This window comes from Macaca thibetana, chromosome 11 (assembly GCF_024542745.1).
Source record: "Macaca thibetana thibetana isolate TM-01 chromosome 11, ASM2454274v1, whole genome shotgun sequence".
NCBI classification, from domain to species: Eukaryota; Metazoa; Chordata; class Mammalia; order Primates; family Cercopithecidae; genus Macaca; species Macaca thibetana.
The window spans coordinates 19624016-19643095 of NC_065588.1; the positions used below are offsets into that span (position 1 = coordinate 19624016).

General features: G+C 44.4%; 1 protein-coding gene across 7 annotated transcripts in view; it reads left to right on the forward strand.

Annotated features, from left to right (window-relative positions):
* Positions 1-13176: 13176 nt before the first annotated feature.
* Positions 13177-19080, forward strand: part of AEBP2 (AE binding protein 2) — a 255197-nt gene continuing 249293 nt past the window's right edge. For 4 of the 7 annotated variants that reach the window (XR_007717608.1, XR_007717609.1, XR_007717607.1 and 1 more), the window contains exon 1: positions 13183-14054. Coding sequence is in view for 4 of the 7 variants with exons in the window: in XM_050747605.1 (XP_050603562.1) it covers positions 13387-14054 (668 nt within the window). In the remaining 3 variants the exon portion in view is untranslated. The other 3 variants (XM_050747604.1, XM_050747606.1, XM_050747607.1) reach the window with 2 other exon arrangements.

Below are 19080 nucleotides of genomic sequence, written 5' to 3' on the forward strand. Positions count from 1 at the left end.
TATTTTTCTCTGACATGTAACAGTCTAGCCACTAAACTGGCATGCAACTTTGTACCACTAGTCACTCAGGGACCCACCTTCCTTCCATATTGTTGCTTCACCAGCTCCGCATGTTGAAGGTGGGTCAATGACACAGTCCTGTTCCAGCACGTGGGAAAGGAAGTCAAGCCAGCATTACATCAGAAAGGGACCATACACAGAGATTACTGCTAATAAATTCTTCTACTGTCAATACCTCTATAACATCATGCTAGCTGGTATTTTGAATGTAAAAATGTGTTTTGTATTGGTGAAGCTAGTGATTTGTTAAATAGCATGATGAATATTAGAAACAGTGGAATTAGGCCAGGCACGGTGGCTCACACCTGTAATCGCAGCACTTTGGGAGGCCGAGCTGGGTAGATCAAATAGGTGAATTAGGCCAGGCATGGCGGCTCATGCTGTAATCCCAGCACTTTGGGAAGGCAAGCTGGGTGGATCACCTGAGGTCAGGAGTTTGAGAGTTCCAAACCAGCCTGGCCAACATGGTGAAACCTCGTCTCTACTAAAAATACAAAATTAGCCGGGTGTGATGGCACACCCCTGTAGTCCCAGCTACTTGGAAGACTGAGACAGGAGAATCACTTGAACCTGGGAGGTGTAGGCTGTAGTGAGCTGAGATCCTGCCACTGCACTCCAGCCTGGGCGAGACAGAGTAAGACTCTGTCTCAAAAAAAAAAAAAAGAAAAAAAAATAGTGGAATTAAAGGTATTCAAGGTATGAGGATTATCTATAACAGAAGACTTTCCTTATGTTTGCATGAACAGCAAATTTTGTTATCTGATATCTTAGGATGCTTTCTGATGCTTGATTCCTAAACTGTCCTGTGGTGGGATTTCTGTTTTTCTTTTTGAGACGGGGTCTTGCTCTGTTTCCCAGGCTGGAATGCAGTGGCACCATCATGGCTCACTGCAACCTTTGCCTCCCTGCTCAAGCGATCCTCCCACCTCAGCCTCCCGAGTAGCTGGGACTACAGGTGTGCACCACCACACCTGGCTAATTTTTATATTTTTTGTAGAAACGGGGTTTCACCATGTTGCCCAGGCTGATCTCAAACTCCTGAGCTCAAGTGACCACCCACTTCGGCCTCCCAAAGTGCTGAGATTACAGGCATGAGCCACCGCACCCGACCCTATGTTGGGATTTCTAATTCCATGGTGGTGACTAGAGGGCACATGAGACTGCTCCTGAAATGTGTTTGTCTGTCTTGAGTGCATCTGTTATTCAGCAGCACCTAAAAAGACAAAGGAGACAGCTGAAATTCCACTGACTTTAAGGAATCGGTTATATTCACAATTCTTTGGTAACTACTGTTATCTACCTAAATATTCCACCAGTTAACTAAACATGCTTAGGTTAATTAACTGGGTGTAAGACAGCATTAAAGAGTCTGGGAAATGTGGTCTCCAGCTGCCATGTACCGAAGAAAAGTGTGATGGTTAATTTTATATATCAACCTTGAATGGACTAAGGGGTGCCCAGATAGCCGGTTAAACATTATTTCTGGCCAGGTGCAGTGGCTCACATCTGTAGTCCCAGCACTTTGGGAGGCTGAGGAGGAAGGGTCACCTAAGGTCAGGAGTTCGAGACCAGCCTGGCCAACATGGTGAAATCCCGTCTCTATTAAAAATACAAAAATTAGCTGGCTGTGGTGTGCACCTGTAATCCCAGCTACTCAGGAGGCTGAGGCAGGATAATTGCTTGAACCCAAGAGGCAGAGGTTGCAGTGAGCCGAGATTGTGCCATTGCACTTCAGCGTGGGCAACAGAATGAGACTCAAAAACAAACAAACAAAAAAATCCCAAAATATATTATTTCTGAGACTGTGAGGATGTTTCCAGAAGAGATTAGTGTTGGAATCTGTAAACTGAGTAAAGAAGATCAACACTCATAAATGTGGGTAAGCATTATCCAATTGATTGAGGATTCAATAGAACAAAAAGGCAGAGGAAGTCTGGGCACAGTGGCTTTTGCCTTTAATCCCTTTGGGAGGCTGAGGCGGGTGGATTACGTGAGGTCGGGAGTTTGAAACCATCCTGGCCAACATGGTGAAACCCCGTCTCTACTAAAAATGCAAAAATTAGCCGGGTGTGTTGGCATGCACCTGTAGCCTCAGCTACTGTGGAAGCTGAGGCAGAAGAATCGCTTGAACCTGGGAGGCAGAGATTGCAGTGAGCCGAGAATGTGCCACTACTTTCCAGTTTGGCCAACAGACTGAGTCTGTCTCAAAAACAAAAAACAAAAAACAAACAAACAAAAAAAAAACGCAGAGGAAGGGTGAACTCTCTCTCTCTGTTCTTGGGGTGGGGACATGCATCTTCTCCTATGTTTGAAACCTCTGGTTTAGACTCTGGGACTTATACCAGTGACCCCATCCAAATCTCAGCCTTTGAACTTGGTCTGAATTACATAACCAACTTTCGTGGTTCTCCAGCTTGTAGACAGTAGGTTGTTGGACTTCTATGAGCAAATTTCCATAATAAGTAACATCTCCCATTGACCTTGTTTCTCTAAAAATCCCCAATACAAGGAGGCAAAAAACCATACATACATACATATGTAATCTTTTTATTTTTTTTTTTAGGACACCTAAGAGTCTGTCATAGTATAAAGCTTTGCCTTTTTTTTTTTTTTTGAGATGGAGTCTCGCTCTGTCGCCCAAACTGGAGTGCAGTGGCTGGATCTCAGCTCACTGCAAGCTCCGCCTTTCGGGTTTAAGCCATTCTCCTGCCTCAGCCTCCTGAGTAGCTGGGACTACAGGCACCCGCCACCTCACCCGGCTAGTTTTTTGTATTTTTTTAGTAGAGATGGGGTTTCACCGGGTTAGCCAGGATGGTCTCGATCTCCTGACCTTGTGATCCGCCCATCTCGGCCTCCCAAAGTGCTGGGATTACAGGCTTGAGCCACCGCGCAGGGCCAGCTTTGCCTTTTATAGTGAAGGAAACAATAGGCAAGGACAGAGATGAGTTTATAGATAGTGGGGTGGGAACAACAGGAAATTGAAGGATTTTACTCCTGAGGGCCTCAGTTTTCCAGGAATTAAAAAAAATCACATTTGTTTGTTTGCTTATTTTACCTGCATTAGTTAGGATGTTTTTTTCTTTTTTTTGAGATGAAGTTTTTCTCTTGTTGCCCAGGCTGGAGTGCAATGGCGTGATCTCCTGTAATCCTAGCACTTTTGGAGGCTGAGGCTGGTGGATCGCTTGAGCTCAAGAGTTCGAGACCAGCCTGGGCAACATGGCAAAACTCTTGTCTCCACAAAAAAATACAAAAATTAGCTTGAATGGTGGCACGTGCCTGTAGTCCCTGCTACTTGGGAGACAGGGGCAAGGATCACCTGGGTCCTGGGAGGTCAAGGCTGCAATCAGCCAAGATTGTTCCACTGTACTCCAACCTGGGCGAAAAATCAAGACCCTGGGTCAAAGAAATAAAAAATAAAAGAGACAAACTGGATAAAAGATTTCTTTCTCCTTACAAAGTTTTCAGTCCACGGGGTGGATGGCATTGCAAAATGAGGTCATCTAGAGGTCCAGGTTTCTTTTGTGGTTCTGTCCTTCTCTAATGTGGTCATGGTATGCATGCCTGAGGCTGCTTCACCCTCACTATCAGGTCTGTGTCCCAGCCCATGAGCAGGAAAGAGATAGGAATCAGATACCTGCTGTGGTAGGGAGGAGGAAGGAGGATTAGCAGGTTCTGCAAAAACAGAAACAAAAGGCTGGGTGCAGTGGCTCACGCCTGTAATCCCAGCACTTTAGGAGGCTGAGATGGGCGGATCACCTGAGGTCAGGAGTTCGAGGCCAGCCTGGCCAACATGGTGAAACCCTGTCTCTACTAAAAATACAAAAAATTAGCTGGGTGTATAGGTGCACACCTCCAGCTACTTGGGAGGGTGAGGAAGGCTAATCCCTTGAATCCGGGAGGCGGAGGTTACAGTGAGCTGACATCACACCATTGCACTGCAGCCTAGGCTACAAAAGCGAAACTCCCATCTCAAAAAAAAAGAGAAAATTTACTTTAAAAAGTCATTTAGGCGGGGCCTGGTGGCACATGCCTGTAATTCCAGCACTTTGGGAACCCAAAGTGAGAGGACTGCTTGAGCCCAGGAGTTCGAGCCCAACCTGGGCAACATGAGAGAACCCCATCTCTACAAAATATTTTTTAACATTAGCTGGCTGTGATGGCGCATTCCTGTAGTTACAGCTACTCAGGAGGCTGCGGGGAGGATAGCTTGAGCCCCAGAGGTTGAGGTTGCAGTAAGTCTCTGCTCTCCAGTCCAAGCAATAGAGCCAGACCCTGTCTCAAAATATATATATATATTTTTTTAAGGATTATTTAAAGTAGTTTACCGAGATGTAGACATGACAGATATACAGGCAAATAAAGAAATAAGGGAGAAAGTGAAAAAGGAGGAAAAATAGGGATATGACTAAAGCTAGCAAGGAAAATAGCTGCCATACATACTTAAGAAAGGAGGGCTGGTTGCTTTATTTTGGCTTAAGACCAAGTTAATTTATCCAGACTGCTGATAGACTTCTTATTTTATATTTCACTTATTAAATATTAAGTTTAGGTTTTTCTTTTTTTTTTTTTTTGAGACGGAGTCTCTCGCTGTGTCGCCCAGGCTGGAGTGCAGTGGCCGGATCTCAGCTCACTGCAAGCTCTGCCTCCCGGGTTTTTACGCCATTCTCCTGCCTCAGCCTCCCGAGTAGCCGGGACTACAGGCGCCCGCCACCTCGCCTGGCTAGTTTTTTGTATTTTTTAGTAGAGACGGGGTTTCACCGTGTTAGCCAGGATGGTCTCGAACTCCTGACCTCGTGATCCACCCGTCTCGGCCTCCCAAAGTGCTGGGATTACAGGCTTGAGCCACCGCGCCCGGCCAAGTTTAGGTTTTTCTTCCCTACCTTCCTAGGGATTTGATGAATAAAGTACTAACTGGTATTATGACTTGTATGTTATAAATAATCTGTCAATTTCAAATTTTTAAATAATCGAGAGTTTTGAACATTAAATGAAATTTTTTGGCAAGTCAGATATAAAATACACGAAAAGACAAAAAATGTGGCGGCTGTGCTATTCACCTTTCACATTTTGCCTATCTTTTTATCTGCAGTTTATAAAAAAGGCATTTTACTAAATTCAAAGTGAGAACTACTAATATCACACCTGCATATGACCTCCTTATTGTGGACGGGTGTCAGCCAAAGCAGTTAAGTTTCAAAATGGCTCTACTGATAGACTTTTTTTTGTTTGTTTGTTTTGTTTTGTTTTGTTTTTTGAGACGGAGTCTCGCTCTGTCGCCCAGGCTGGAGTGCAGTGGCGCGATCTCGGCTCACTGCAAGCTCCGCCTCCTGGGTTTACGCCATTCTCCTGCCTCAGCCTCCTGAGTAGCTGGGACTACAGGCGCCCGCCACCGCGCCCGGGCTAATTTTTTGTATTTTTAGTAGAGACGGGGTTTCACCGTGGTCTCGATCTCCTGACCTTGTGATCCGCCCGCCTCGGCCTCCCAAAGTGCTGGGATTACAGGCGTGAGCCACCGCGCCCGGCCTACTGATAGACTTTAACTCAAAAACTATAATCATTATTTGGTCACGTTTTGGTTGGATTATAATCTACAGAATGGGAAAACTTGCATCAGATTTCTAGTTCTTTCCAGCTTTAAGATACTATCATTTCCATCATCCTGTAAGACATTATCTCTTTTTATGCACACTTTCTTTAAAGTCGAAGTCACTCAGAGAATGAGGTCATTATGCTGCTATTGATCTTGCTCACCATGGCAATATCAACACACAGAACCTAAATAAAGGGGCCTAAAATAAAAGTGCAAAATGGAACACAGCTGCCAATTTTAGAGAATTTTTCAGAAGTATCTCATTTGTAGTATAGCAGGAATCTCAGCTCCAGTCTAAGCTGGGTGTGTTGCTGGGCTCAAGCATGTCCGGGCATGTCTGGCAAACTGGCGAGGCAGGACTACAAGAAACCTGCTGCCATGGGGGCTGAAGCTGCTTCCTGGAACAGAACTCATTTTAGTGGAAGAGAGAATTAGAGGAGCCCTACAAGAAAGTCTTAGTCATTGGATGGAGAGTAATAAATGCAGCGTGGGGTAGATGTTACTCAAATCTGTCGCCAGTCTAGGCCCATCAAAGCATGTCTGGATCCCTAAGAGAAACAGAGCTCTGAGTAAAAACATAAAGGGCTGTTTCACTGAAAACCATATGATATTGGGCACAAGCAGTCTGCTTCGGGGTTCCCCTAACACAATGATCTCCATTTCTTCTGACTGTACTATGACTTTGGCTGTTTGTTTGTATCCCAAATTTTGGCTGGGGCTGGTGGCTCATGCTTGTAATCCCAGCGTTTCGTTAGGCCAAGGCGGGCGGATCGCTTGAACTTGGGAGTTAGAAACCAGCCTGGGCAACGTGGAAAAATCTCATCTCTACAAAAAATGCAAACATTAGCCGGGCATGATGGCATGTGTCTGTAGTCCCAGCTACTCAGGGGGCTGATGTGGGAGGATGGCTTGAATCCAGAAGGTTGAGTCTACAGTGAGCTGTGATCACGTCACTGCACTCCAGCCTGGGCAATAGAGCAAGATCCTGTCTCAAAAAATCCGAAAGACTAAGTAAACACACACATACAAATCCTGATAGGTGTCTGCAGTACCTAGAATAGCAGAGCAGGAGAAGGGGTCTTGGGAGAGGAGGATTTGAGTTAGTGAGAGACCCTTGCCCTTGTGGGACTCCCAGAAGGCTGGAGGTGTCCTGACTACCTTAGTAGGCTTGGTAGGTAGAAGAACAAATGAAATTCAAATTATTGTTGCTAATTTGACTCTATTAGTGCTGTGGTTGATGAGTTTGAATATGACTCCTAATCAAATAGCTCTTATGCAATAGTGTGTTATTGGGCAACTTACAATTACCTATAGCATCCCACACTCACCAAGCTGGAAAAAAAGAACAGTAAAACAGTGATTCTTAACTTGTGAAAGACCAGTATTTAAAAAAAAAAAAAATTTCTGAACGGGCACAGTGGCCCACGCCTGTAAACTTGGGACTTTGGGAGGCCGAAGCGGGCAGATGATTTGAGTTCAGGAGTTCGAGATCAGCCTGGCCAACATGGTGAAACTTTGTCTCTACTAAAAATACAAAAAAAGGAGCCAGGTGTGGTGGTGCATGCCTGTAATCCCAGCTACTTGGGAGGATGAGGAGGACAATCGCTTGAACCCAGGAGGCAGAGGTTGCAGTGAGCCAAGATCTCACCACTGCATGCCAGCCTGGGTAACAGAGTGAGACCCCATTTCCAAAAAAAAAAAAAAAAAAAAAATTTCTGGTGGACCGGTACTTTTGTAAAATACAGTAAAAATGAATTACCAGTGGAATAAAATAAAATAACTGATGACATAGAAACTATTAACTCTAAGGCCAGGCGCGGTGGCTGATGCCTGTAATCCTAGCACTTTGGGAGGCTGAGGCGGGTGGATCACGTGAGGTCAGGAGTTCGAGACCAGCCTGGCCAACATAACGAAACCCTGTCTCTATTAAAAATGCATAAATTAGCTGGGCGTGATGACGGGCGCCTGTAATCCCAGCTACTCGGGAGGCTGAGGCAGGAGAATCGCTTGAACCAAGGGTGGGAGGGGGTGGGGGGTGGCGGGCGGAGGTTGCAGTGAGCCAAGATCATGCCACTTTGCTCCAGCCTGGGCGAAAGAGTGAAACTCCGTCTTAAAAAAAAAAAAAGTATAATCTCTAGTTTTTAAATATTTATTTATTTATTTATTTATTTGTTTGTTTGTTTATTTGAGATGGAGTCTCGCTCTGTCGCCCAGGCTGCAGTGCAGTGGCGTGATCTCCACTCACTGCAAGCTCTGCCTCTTGTTGCCCAGGCTGGAGTGCAATGGTGTGCTCTTCACTCACCACAACCTCCACCTCCCGGGTTCAAGCGATTCTCCTGCCTCAGCCTCCTGAATAGCTGGGGTTACAGGCGTGTGCCACCATGCCTGGCTAATTTTATATTTTTAGCAGAGATGGGGTTTCTCCATGTTGGTCAGGCTGCTCTTGAACTCGCGACCTCAGGTGATCCACCCCGCCTTGGCCTCCCAAGGTGCTGGGATTATAGTCATGAGCCACCGTGCCCGGCCCTTAGATTAGTAATTTTATGCAGACATAAAACTACTCTGTCAAGTTGTTATAAAAGTTTATGAAAGCTACTTTTAGTACTTATCTCACTACAAACCAGGAATGCACAGTTTATGAACGGGTACTGAGCTGAGGAGCGAGTTTGGTCCTCTGGACCATCAAACCTGTCACCTGATGCTGCCAAAAGAAACTCTGTCACACAGAGGTTCTGCCTGTAGTTCAACACTTCAGTTACTTAAAATTTGAGAGTGAAATAATGACACCTTGTCACTGTGGTTATGGAGGAGAGTGGCCTTGTTCTAAGGAGATGCATGCAGAGCAGTGATGTCTGCAACTAAACCAAGAGGAAGACAGGGAAACAATCCAGTGACGGGAAACACAATTTTCTCCAAAATACCAGTTCCCAGATAGTTCATTTTCGTCTTCAAGTATAAATACCACAGCTAAAATATTCCTTTGTGGCTTTGATACTTGCCATTTCCATGTGTCTAATCTCCGTTTACTTTTCACTCTTTTTTTTTCCTTAATAAATCCTTCACTAGAACTTTTTCACGCTTTTCAGCCTATCTCCTATACATTAGATTCTACAGCTGTACAATATAATCTAAGCATATCACACCTTTATTAAAATATCTCAGTACATACCTGTCAAAACTTTTTTTTTTTTGGAGACAAGGTCTCACTCTGTCACCCAGACTGGAGTGCAGTGGTGCTTGGCTTACTGCAAGCCCAGACCTCCCCAGGCCCAGGTGATCCTCCCACCTCAGCCTTCCATAGCTGTGTGTGCCACCATGTCTGACTAATTTTTTTTTTTTTTGAGACGGAGTCACACTCTGTCACCCAGGCTAGAGTGCAGTGGTGCAATTTTGGCTCACTGCAACCTAAGTCTCCCGGGTTCAAGCGATTCTCCTGTGCCCGGCCGATTTTGATATTTTTTATAGAGATAGGGTTTCGCCTTGTTGGCCAGGCTGGCCTTGAATTCATAACCTCAAGTGATCTGTCTGTCTCAGCCCTCCACAGTGCTGGGATTACAGGCATGAGCCACTGTGCCTGGTCCCCAACATCAACTTTTTATTCATGACCTTCTTCAATCTAATATTTAACTATTTTCAGCTTTCTTGCCATGATTTCTTATGGTTAATTAACCTTGTCATGAATAAATGTTGATGCTTTTCCAGGTATTGCTTCTCAGTTTGAGTTCCCCAACACAGAATTCTGTTCACTCTTCAAAATCCAGCTCAAATTAATGAAACCAGATATAGTTATTGTATGTCTTACTATACACTTTGTTGAAATCCTCCATTTTTCATAAAGCTTTCCTTGATTAACTCGGCCAAACATAAACCATAATTTCCAGGGCTTAACACAGTATCTGGCACATACCCTTGTTGGGGCTCAGAAAATGATACCCCAAAGTATGGTGCTTTGGCATGCTGAGTTCTTTTCTCAGAGGTGTTCAAACCAGAGCGACTCCGTCTTGAATACAGGTAGGTAAAATAAGGCTGCAACCTACTGGGCTGCATTCCCGGGAGGTTAGGCATTCTGTCAGGATGAGATAGGAGGTCAGCACAAGATACAGGTCACAAAGACCTTGCTGGTAAAAGGATATGGTTGACCAAAACCCACCAAAATCAAGATGCGATGAAAGTGACCTCTGGTCATCATCACTACTCATTACATGCTAATTATAATACATTAGCATGCTAAGAGACACTCCCACCAGTGCCATGACAGTTTACACAGGGCATGGCAACGTTGGGAAGTTACCCTGTGGTCTAAAAAATGGAGAAACCCTCATTTCCAGGAACTGCCCACCCTTTTCCTGGAAAACTCATGAATAATCTACCCCTTGTTTAGCATATAATCAGGAGATGACGTAAAAGTGGCCAGCCAGAAGCCCTCAGGGCTGCTCTGTCTATGGAGTAGCCATTCTTTTATTCCTTTACTTTCTTAATAAACTTGCTTTCACTTTACTCCATGAACTTACCCCCAGTTTTTTCTTGTGTGAGGTCCGAGAACCCTCTCCCAGGGTTGGATTCCCACTTTGTGTTTTGTTTTCTTTGTTTCTTCTTCTTTTTTTTTTTTTTTTTTTGAGATAAGGTCTTACTCTATTGCCCAAACTGGAGTACAATGACTTGATCACTCACAGTTTACTGCAGCTGCAATCTCCTGGCTCAAGCTGTCTTCCCACCTCAGCCTCCCAAGTAGCTGGGACTACAGGTGCATACCACCACACCTGGCTAATTAACAAACAAACAAACAAAAAAATGTTTTGTAGGAATGGGGTTTCATCACATTGCCCAGGCTAGTCTCAGACTTCTGGGCTCAAGTGATCCCCCTGCTTCAGTTTCCCAAAGTGCTGGGATTATAGGAGTGAGCCGCTGCACCTGGCCCTCATGCCAAGTACTTTGAACTAAAGGAGGCTGGAAAGCCTGAGAAGCAAAGTATCTCACTGAACTTCTGTCCTGCTGTCTCCCATCCCTCTTACTCACCCTAAGCTAGTCATAGAAACCAGAACTCCTCTCCCCACAAAGCAAGCCATGAAACCAAGAAGGGTCACTCTCTCCCTTCTCATTTGAAGACTCTCATTCCAGAGAAGTCTGCTTTATACCTGGGTGGAAGGAATGTTACACAGAAAGGTGAAGAAGAATCTGAACAGACAGGCCTTGCTGGGTTTCCACACTCAGTCTATTACTATTAGTTCATTCTCTTTTTGTACACTCACATTTCTACATGGATGTCCACTCTTTGTTGAATCTAAGCATACAAATGGACAGCTTTCTCTGGGTCTTTATTTCTGAAGACTCCTGTGTCACATAAGACTGCCATTAAATTTATTTGTTACACTTTTCTCTTGTTAACCTGTCTTTGTTGTAGAAGCGTTGGCCATGACCCTTATGTTGGGTGAGGAAATGTATGGAGTGCAGGGGCATGATCATGGCTCACTGCAACCTCAACCTCCGGGGCTCAAGTGAACCTCCCACTTCAGCCTCCTGAGTAGCTGGGACTGCAGGTGTGCCGTAGAGACAGGTCTCGCTATTTTACCCAGGCTGGTCTCAAACTCCTGGGCTCAAGTGATCCTCTCACTTTGGCCTCCCAAAGTGCTGGGATTATAGGTATAAGCCACCCTGCTGGGCTTCTGATAGTTTTAAATTTACAGTTTACAGTGTATTTCACTTTAATACATTCCTTATCTAAGATTGCCTTTGAGGTTTAAAACGTTCAAAGTTAATACCTTACATTGTACGTGCCTCTGAAGGTATCTGTAAATGATAATGTCCCATGTAATTTATTATTTTTGCATTCCCTTAGAGGCAACATTTTATATAACAGCTGTCCAAAGGCCTAAGGCAGAGGATGTAATACTGGGTCTCACGGTATATGAGGACTTTCTCAAATGGGAAGTGAGCATGGAGGCTGTTTTCAGGCAGTCAGTTCTATCCTCATTTTCCTGGAGTAGAAGCATCCTTAAAATTGACCTGTCCGAAAAATGTATCCTTGGGTCAGGGTGTAATGTGGACTCTTTTCCAGTCTCCTTTATTCCAATGACCTCTACCCTACTTTACAAAAGAAAGGCATAATTCTTCCTTATGCTAAATCTTAGTAAGGTGCAATACCCGGGTATGCAAAAATCTCCAGGACACCAAAGAAAGGCACAATTGACTGGTGAATAAGAATGAGTAACACATCCTTTCACAAGTCAGGTGGTTTTCAGTTGCTTGCTTTCAACAAGTTGAAAGAGAACCTAATCAGAGTTGTCAGCTGACAGATCATTAAAAGTATTTTTTCTTTGTTAGATCTTTATGCGATTTTTGGGCATATAATTTGAAAGGCATTCAAAGAATTGTGTGGCATTACTATAACAAAACTCCATTCATTCTCATCTGCTTTTTTATGCGAACAAATTTTCTCAATACTTACATCCATGTAATTGTAAACTTGGAATAGAACTGATGCTGAACTGTTTCTCAAAAAAAATCCATCCATTGAAGGTCATAATGTATATTAGAAAAAAGTCCACCAAAGTTCATTTCTGCAAGATGCATTGCCAATAAAATTTTGCTTTTGTGTTTAGTACTTACAAACATTTGAAATAGATGTGTTTTGATCAGTTGAAATAAGAGCTTTATGATCACAGAAAATGTAAAAAACAACCCAGATACTTCAATTTATGTACACATTTTTATTACAAGGAAATGTGGTAAGACAACCAAAATAGAGTTCAAATATAAAATATATTATTAGGATAAAATTCTAGAGGGGATATGGAACGTCAATATGAGTTCCAGAAGACAATGTTTGGAAATTGTATTTTCCAAACTGCATTTTTTAAAAATGGATATTAGTGGGTATTAAATCCCTACGGTATTTAGAATCCATTGGCTATACAGTCTTTAAAAAATGCGACAGATGAAATATTTATAAGCCGGAAGAAATATAGCTGTCATTTTAAACTGTTTAAGAACATACACGGCTTTACAAAATTGTTTTCGAAGGCTCATGAACTAAAAAGTTTGAGGACCTTGAACCAAGATGTTTGCTCTGGGTTCAGGATGTCAACATCCCCAGGGGTATTCAAACATAGGGTGTATTAAAACCTGTCGCCCTATGTTGCGCATATAAATTTAGTACCTTACACCCTAGTGTTTTTTGCCCATTTTAAACGGCTCTCTTCGTAGACTGTAGGCTCGTTCTATTCCTGGCTCAGCGCCTGTACAGAGGGGACACTCCCCAAACACCCCCGGAATGAATGAGTTTATCGTGAGAACTCGGAAGGCTGCTAAAATCCCCGGCCAGCGTTGGAGTTTTCAGTCCGCGTGTCCCTGGGCTTCGAAGCCCAGCACGGCGTGGGAAGGCCCCGAGGAAACGCTGAGCACTTGCCGGGGCCAGGCGGGGGCGGGGGCGGGCGCGGGGCAGCGGGGCGGGCTCCGGGCGGGGGCGCGGGCGCAGAACTCGCAGCCAGCTGAGGTGCCGCCTCGTGCCGCCGCGCAGGCGCGCAGCCGTCTCCGTGTGAGTGCGCGTAGTCGCGCGCCTGTCCCCGCGCGGGCTCCGTAGCGCGTGTGCAGGCTGACGCAGCTCGCGGGCCCTCCTCCTGCTCTGCAGCGGCGTCGGCGGAGTTTTGGGCGTTTGGGAGGGGGGCGAGAGAGCGAGAGTCGAGAGAGGGAGGCGGCGGCGGCGGCAGGGAGGAGGAGGAGGAGGAGCAGGCGCCGCCATGGCCGCCGCTATCACCGACATGGCCGACCTGGAGGAGCTCTCCCGCTTGAGCCCTCTGCCCCCCGGCAGCCCGGGTTCGGCGGCGCGGGGCCGGGCTGAGCCCCCCGAGGAGGAGGAGGAAGAGGAGGAGGAGGAAGAGGAGGCAGAGGCAGAGGCGGTGGCGGCGCTGCTGCTGAACGGCGGCAGCGGTGGGGGCGGCGGAGGCGGCGGCGGAGTGGGGGGCGGCGAGGCGGAGACGATGTCGGAGCCGAGCCCTGAGAGCGCCAGCCAGGCCGGGGAGGACGAAGACGAGGAGGACGACGACGAGGAGGAGGAAGATGAGAGCAGCAGCAGTGGCGGGGGTGAGGAGGAGAGTAGCGCCGAGAGCCTGGTGGGCAGCAGCGGCGGGAGCAGCAGTGATGAGACCCGGTCGCTGAGCCCCGGCGCCGCCAGCAGCAGCAGCGGGGATGGGGACGGCAAGGAGGGCCTGGAGGAGCCCAAGGGACCGCGGGGCAGCCAGGGCGGCGGCGGGGGCGGCAGCAGTAGCAGCAGCGTCGTCTCCAGCGGCGGCGACGAGGGCTACGGGACTGGGGGAGGCGGAAGCAGCGCGACCTCCGGGGGCCGGCGAGGCAGCTTGGAGATGTCGTCGGATGGGGAACCCCTGAGCCGCATGGACTCGGAGGACAGGTCAGTGCTCTGAAGCGTTTCCCTTTCCCTTCCTCCTCTTGAACTCCCGAGCCCCTCAAAGGGGGACCAAGGCGACTTTTTGCCGCGATCCCCCTGCTCCCCGAATCCTCGGCCCCTCCCCCAGGCTCTCAACTCGGAAATCTCTCGCCGCCGCCGCCGCGCCCCTCTCGCAGCGCATCGCGGCTTCCAACTCAAACCGTTCCCCCCCAACTCTCCTTTCCCCGCCCTCTTTCCCCTCGGCGCTTCGCTCCTCACGGACCTCAGGACGGCTCTAACTCGGAAACAGTCCCCAAACGGGCCCAGATCCTCTGGCGGAGCAGAAGAGGGCCTTGATGTACACACGTCGGTACTCAAGGTTAGCTTCATCCAACCGTGTTCGGGAACACTTGTCAGAACTATAATTGACAAGTGTTTCCAATATGGCTGGTCTCGCCTGGATTTAACAGAACTTCCTTGTCCAGGGGGGAGACCCCAGCTATCACTTTTCTCTACTTAAACAAAAAAGGATTGTTCTTTTGTATTAAATCATTGCTTTCCAAATCTTTCATTTGTAGTCAGTCATGTGGTCTCCAACGTGATTTTAACAATCTTTTCTGTTTTGGGAGCATATCTGGGAAAAAGTTTTAAACACGTATAAATGGTTGTGGAAAAGAATAGTGAATTGATGGCCTTTTAAGATAACTTTGCGGAATCAGAGAGTTGGAATCGTAACAAAATACAGTCTGGAAGGTGCAACGTAGTTTGCGGCTTTATAGTAATGCTTCAATGTGAGAGTCATGATTTTACATGATAATATTTAAAGTCATATATTGGAGAGGTCTCGGAAGGAATGAGTATTATTTTTCTGACTAAAGCTTGTTAGAAGTAACTGGAGAGTGACAAAAATGCGCATTTTTTCAGAACATTTAAAAAGTGTGATAGTATATGTTTCAGTTGTCCTGTCATTACTTTTGGTCTGTTTGGGTTGGTTTTTAGTGTACTTTTAAAAAAACGAGAATCACATCATGCGTATTATGCCACTTCTAAAGTGTATTAGCATTTATTTTGACCATCTGCTTATGTTTTGACAATCAGTAAGATTTTTTTTTTTAAACATGCTCCCCAGAAAAGTATAGCAATGGAAAATTTAGTGGTCGGTAGTGATTTTCATTTAAGAGTTTAATATTCTGAAGTTCTAGGAATTCCGATTAATTGATTAAAAACGAACACCTTAGTATTTAATGCTACAAGTAAGACAGAGTCCTGGAGATTTTGAAAATCTAGCATTAGATTCTGTTTGACATTAACGTCTAGTTAAGAAAGTATCTTGGGGTAAAGTAGACTGTACAAACCTTAGGAAAATTGTGTTGAACTGTGTAGGCATGAGTAGGAAGGAGAATGTCTTCAAGAGAATTAAAAATTGATGTAAACTGCACAATGAAGCATGTGCTATTTTTACCATTTTATTCTCCTCTAATACCATTACATATCTGAAAGTTGACATTAGTTTATAAAATCAGCGTTTTTCATTTACCCAGTATACACGTATACTTGCCTACCACTGTACAAATTCGATGTCTTCCATTTCTTTCCCACAACTTTGGTGCAAGATAGGTATTATTTTGACTTCGGTTTAACAGATGAAGCAGCAAGTTGAGTGTCTTACTCAGGACAGTAAATACAGCATGGAAATGGTGGGCTGCATATGAACAAAGGTTCTCAAGTCCCCTGTTACTTCCACTTAAGAGTTAGAATAATTCACCTTAAATAAGTGGAGGCCGGCCTGTAACCCTGGCACTTTGGGAGGCCGAGGTGGGCGGATCACCTGAGTCGGGAGTTTGAGATCAGCCTGGCCAACACAGTGAAACCTTACCTACGTTAAAAATACAAAAATTATCCGAGAGTGGTGGCATGCGTCTGTGGTCCCAGCTACTCGGGAGGCTGAGGCAGGAGAATCGCTTGAACCCGGGAGGCAGAGGTTGCAGTGAACCGAGATGGTACCACTGCACTCCAGCCTGGGCGACAGAGCGAGACTCTGTCTCAAAAAAACCAAGTGATGATATGTGTCAGAGTTTTGTTTTTAGTTAGTTTCTATTTACTACATCACTTCAGGAGACAAATGAATTACTGGTTAAGTACATTTAGGAAGTGGAATTTTGGCTTTTATTTGACATTTGTGAGATATTTACTTGAGTATATAATTTTTACGTCTTATTTCAGAATAAGAAGTAAAATATGGCTGTCAAATCCAACTGAAGTTAAAACTTGATAACCAAGCAAACTTGGTTTTCTTAATGCTTAATTTTAGAGACTACAAAATACTGTTTTAATGTCACCATTTCAGGGTAATAGATTTGTCATTTGTATGAAGAAGTCTTATTAGTGAAACTGACTTGTGGTCTTAATAATCTTAATTCTGAAACACCTCTTTGTTGCCTTTGAGATTTTTATCCCAGTTATTTTGAGTTTGGAAAGGATCTATAATTATTATAAATTACTGTAGATTACATCAATCTGTGGATTTTATAGATTGATATCATGGTAAGAAAACTTCATTTTTGTAACTAATGGAAGGATAATCTTAGTTTTAAAGTGCTCTATAACATTTTTAGGCATTCCTATTACAAGGATTCCATTATCATAATGCCCATTTACCTTCCTATTGTTTTGATTACATTATACTTTTTAGTTTATCTGATATGCCGTAGAATTTGTTGAACATCTTTGTTAAATATCTTTTTCTTTTTTTTTTTTTTTTGAGACGGAGTCTCACTCTGTCACCCAGGCTGGAGTGCAGTGGCACAATCTCAGCTCACTGCAGCCTCTGCCTCGTGGGTTCAAGCGATTCTCCTACCTCAGCCTCCTGAGTAACTGGGATTACAGGTGAGTGCTACCACCTCTGGCTAATTTTTTATTTTTAGTAGAGATGAGGTTTCACCATGTTGGCCAGGCTGGTCTCGAACTCCTGACCACAGATGATCCTCCCACCTCGGACTTCCAAAGTGCTGGGATTACGGGAGTGAGCCACCACCACAGGCCATGTTAAATATCTTAAGTGTTACTTTTAAAAAGATAATTAGGCTGGGCATGGTGGCTCAGCCCTGTAATTCCAGCGCTTTGGGAGGCCGAGGCTGGTGGATCATTTGAGGTCAAGGAATTCCAAGACCAGCCTGAACAACATGGTGAAACCCCATCTCTACTAAAAATACAAATAAATAAGCCAGGCGTGGTGGTGCAGGCATGTAATCCCAGCTATTCAGGAGGTTGGGGCAGGAAAATTGCTTGAACCTGGGAGGCGGAGGTTACAGTGAACTGAGATTGTACCACTGTACTCCAGCCTGGGTGACAGAGCAAGACTCCATCTCAAAAAAAGATAATTAAATATAAAGACATAGATATTAGAGGTTGTGACCTGAGATGTCATTTATGGTATTGGAAGGTTTTGTGGTAAAAAGTGACTAATTTATGAAATGATTAAATACCACTTAGTACAAAAAGTTGATTTTTCTCCCCCCAGGAGAAAGTTATTCAAAACCAGTGTAAGTTTATAGCGTGTTTATTTTGGTAAATTTACAAAATCTTGAAATTTTATATAATTTTATTTTTACTCTGATTATAAAGATAGGAGGGAGAAGTGTTTTGGTTTTAAAGATAGTAGGGAGAAGTATTTAGCTATGTGAAACTACTAAAACCTAGCTTTTTTTTTTTTTTTTTTTTTACTTTGAACTTTTTTTCTCTTCAGTGAAACTGAGGTGCTTTTTAAAAAGTTACGCTCTTAGGTTAATTTCAGAGGCTATGGTAACTTAAAAACAAAAATAATAAAATTTTTAAACATAATTTTATTTTCATTCTTCCAACACAGTATCATGTAAAAATAGTTTAAAATATAGTTGAATGAATGAGTCATCCAACAAATGATCAAATGTCAACACTTATTACTGAATGTGTATTTATGCTAAAATAGTTAATGCCAAGAAAATAGAAGACAGTCTCAATTTCAGGTAGTAAATTAGCTTTTAAATGGAATTTTAATATTTAAAATGCCCGTAGAATTAGTTTACAAATTAATACTAGCTATTGAATCAGTTAATATATGAAAGTACTCTTGTCCAGGCATGTGGCTCACACCTGTGATCCCAGCATTTCGGGAGGCCGAGGAGGGCAAATCACATGAGGTCAGGAGTTTGAGACCAGCCTGAGCATGAGCCACCACACCTGGCCTAAATCTTAATATTACTACCTATATTTCGATGTTTGAGTAGTATCTTTGAACTTTAGTTCCTCAACTACAAAACAGAGTTAGGTATTACTCTGAAGTGTTGTTTCGTGGTTTAAGTGAAATAATTTGTTAAAGAGTGCTGTGAACTGTTTTGAAGAATCCATCCACGTTGCTTGAATGTGTGCATCTTTTCTGTTGTAGAATGGTATTTTGGAGGGCAGGGACATTTTTGCTTTTTTAGGATCTTTGTAAGTACCTAACATATCTTGGGTGTGGTGAATACTCCATTAATTACTAGCATTAAATTGAAAATACCAACAGTAGTATGTACGTATGCATTTATTTGTTTATTTTGAGACAGAGTCTTGCTCTGTCACCCAGGCTGGAGTGCAGTGGCGCGATCTCAGCTCACTGCAACCTCTGCCTCGCAAGTGGCTGGGACCACAGGCACCTGGCCCAACAGTAGTATTTATTTAATGTCTTGCTACTTCAGGTCTGTGAAAGGGGGACAGTAATGGTTCCTATCCTGTATGATTGCTATGTGAATTACTTGTAGAGTATTTGGTACACATTTACTAAGTGTTTACTATGTGATGGGTATATTCTACAGATGTATATGGAATCCCTGTTACGTGACAGGTGCTTTATTTGTTTTGATATAGGGTCTCACTCTGTCACCCAGGCTGGAGTGAAGTGATGCGATCTTGGCTCACTGCAGCCTGGGTGACAGCCCAATGCAGCCTCTGCCTCCCGGGTTCAAGCAGTTCTCCTGCCCAGCCTCCTGAGTAGCTAGATTACAGGCACATGCCACTATGCCCTGCTATTTTT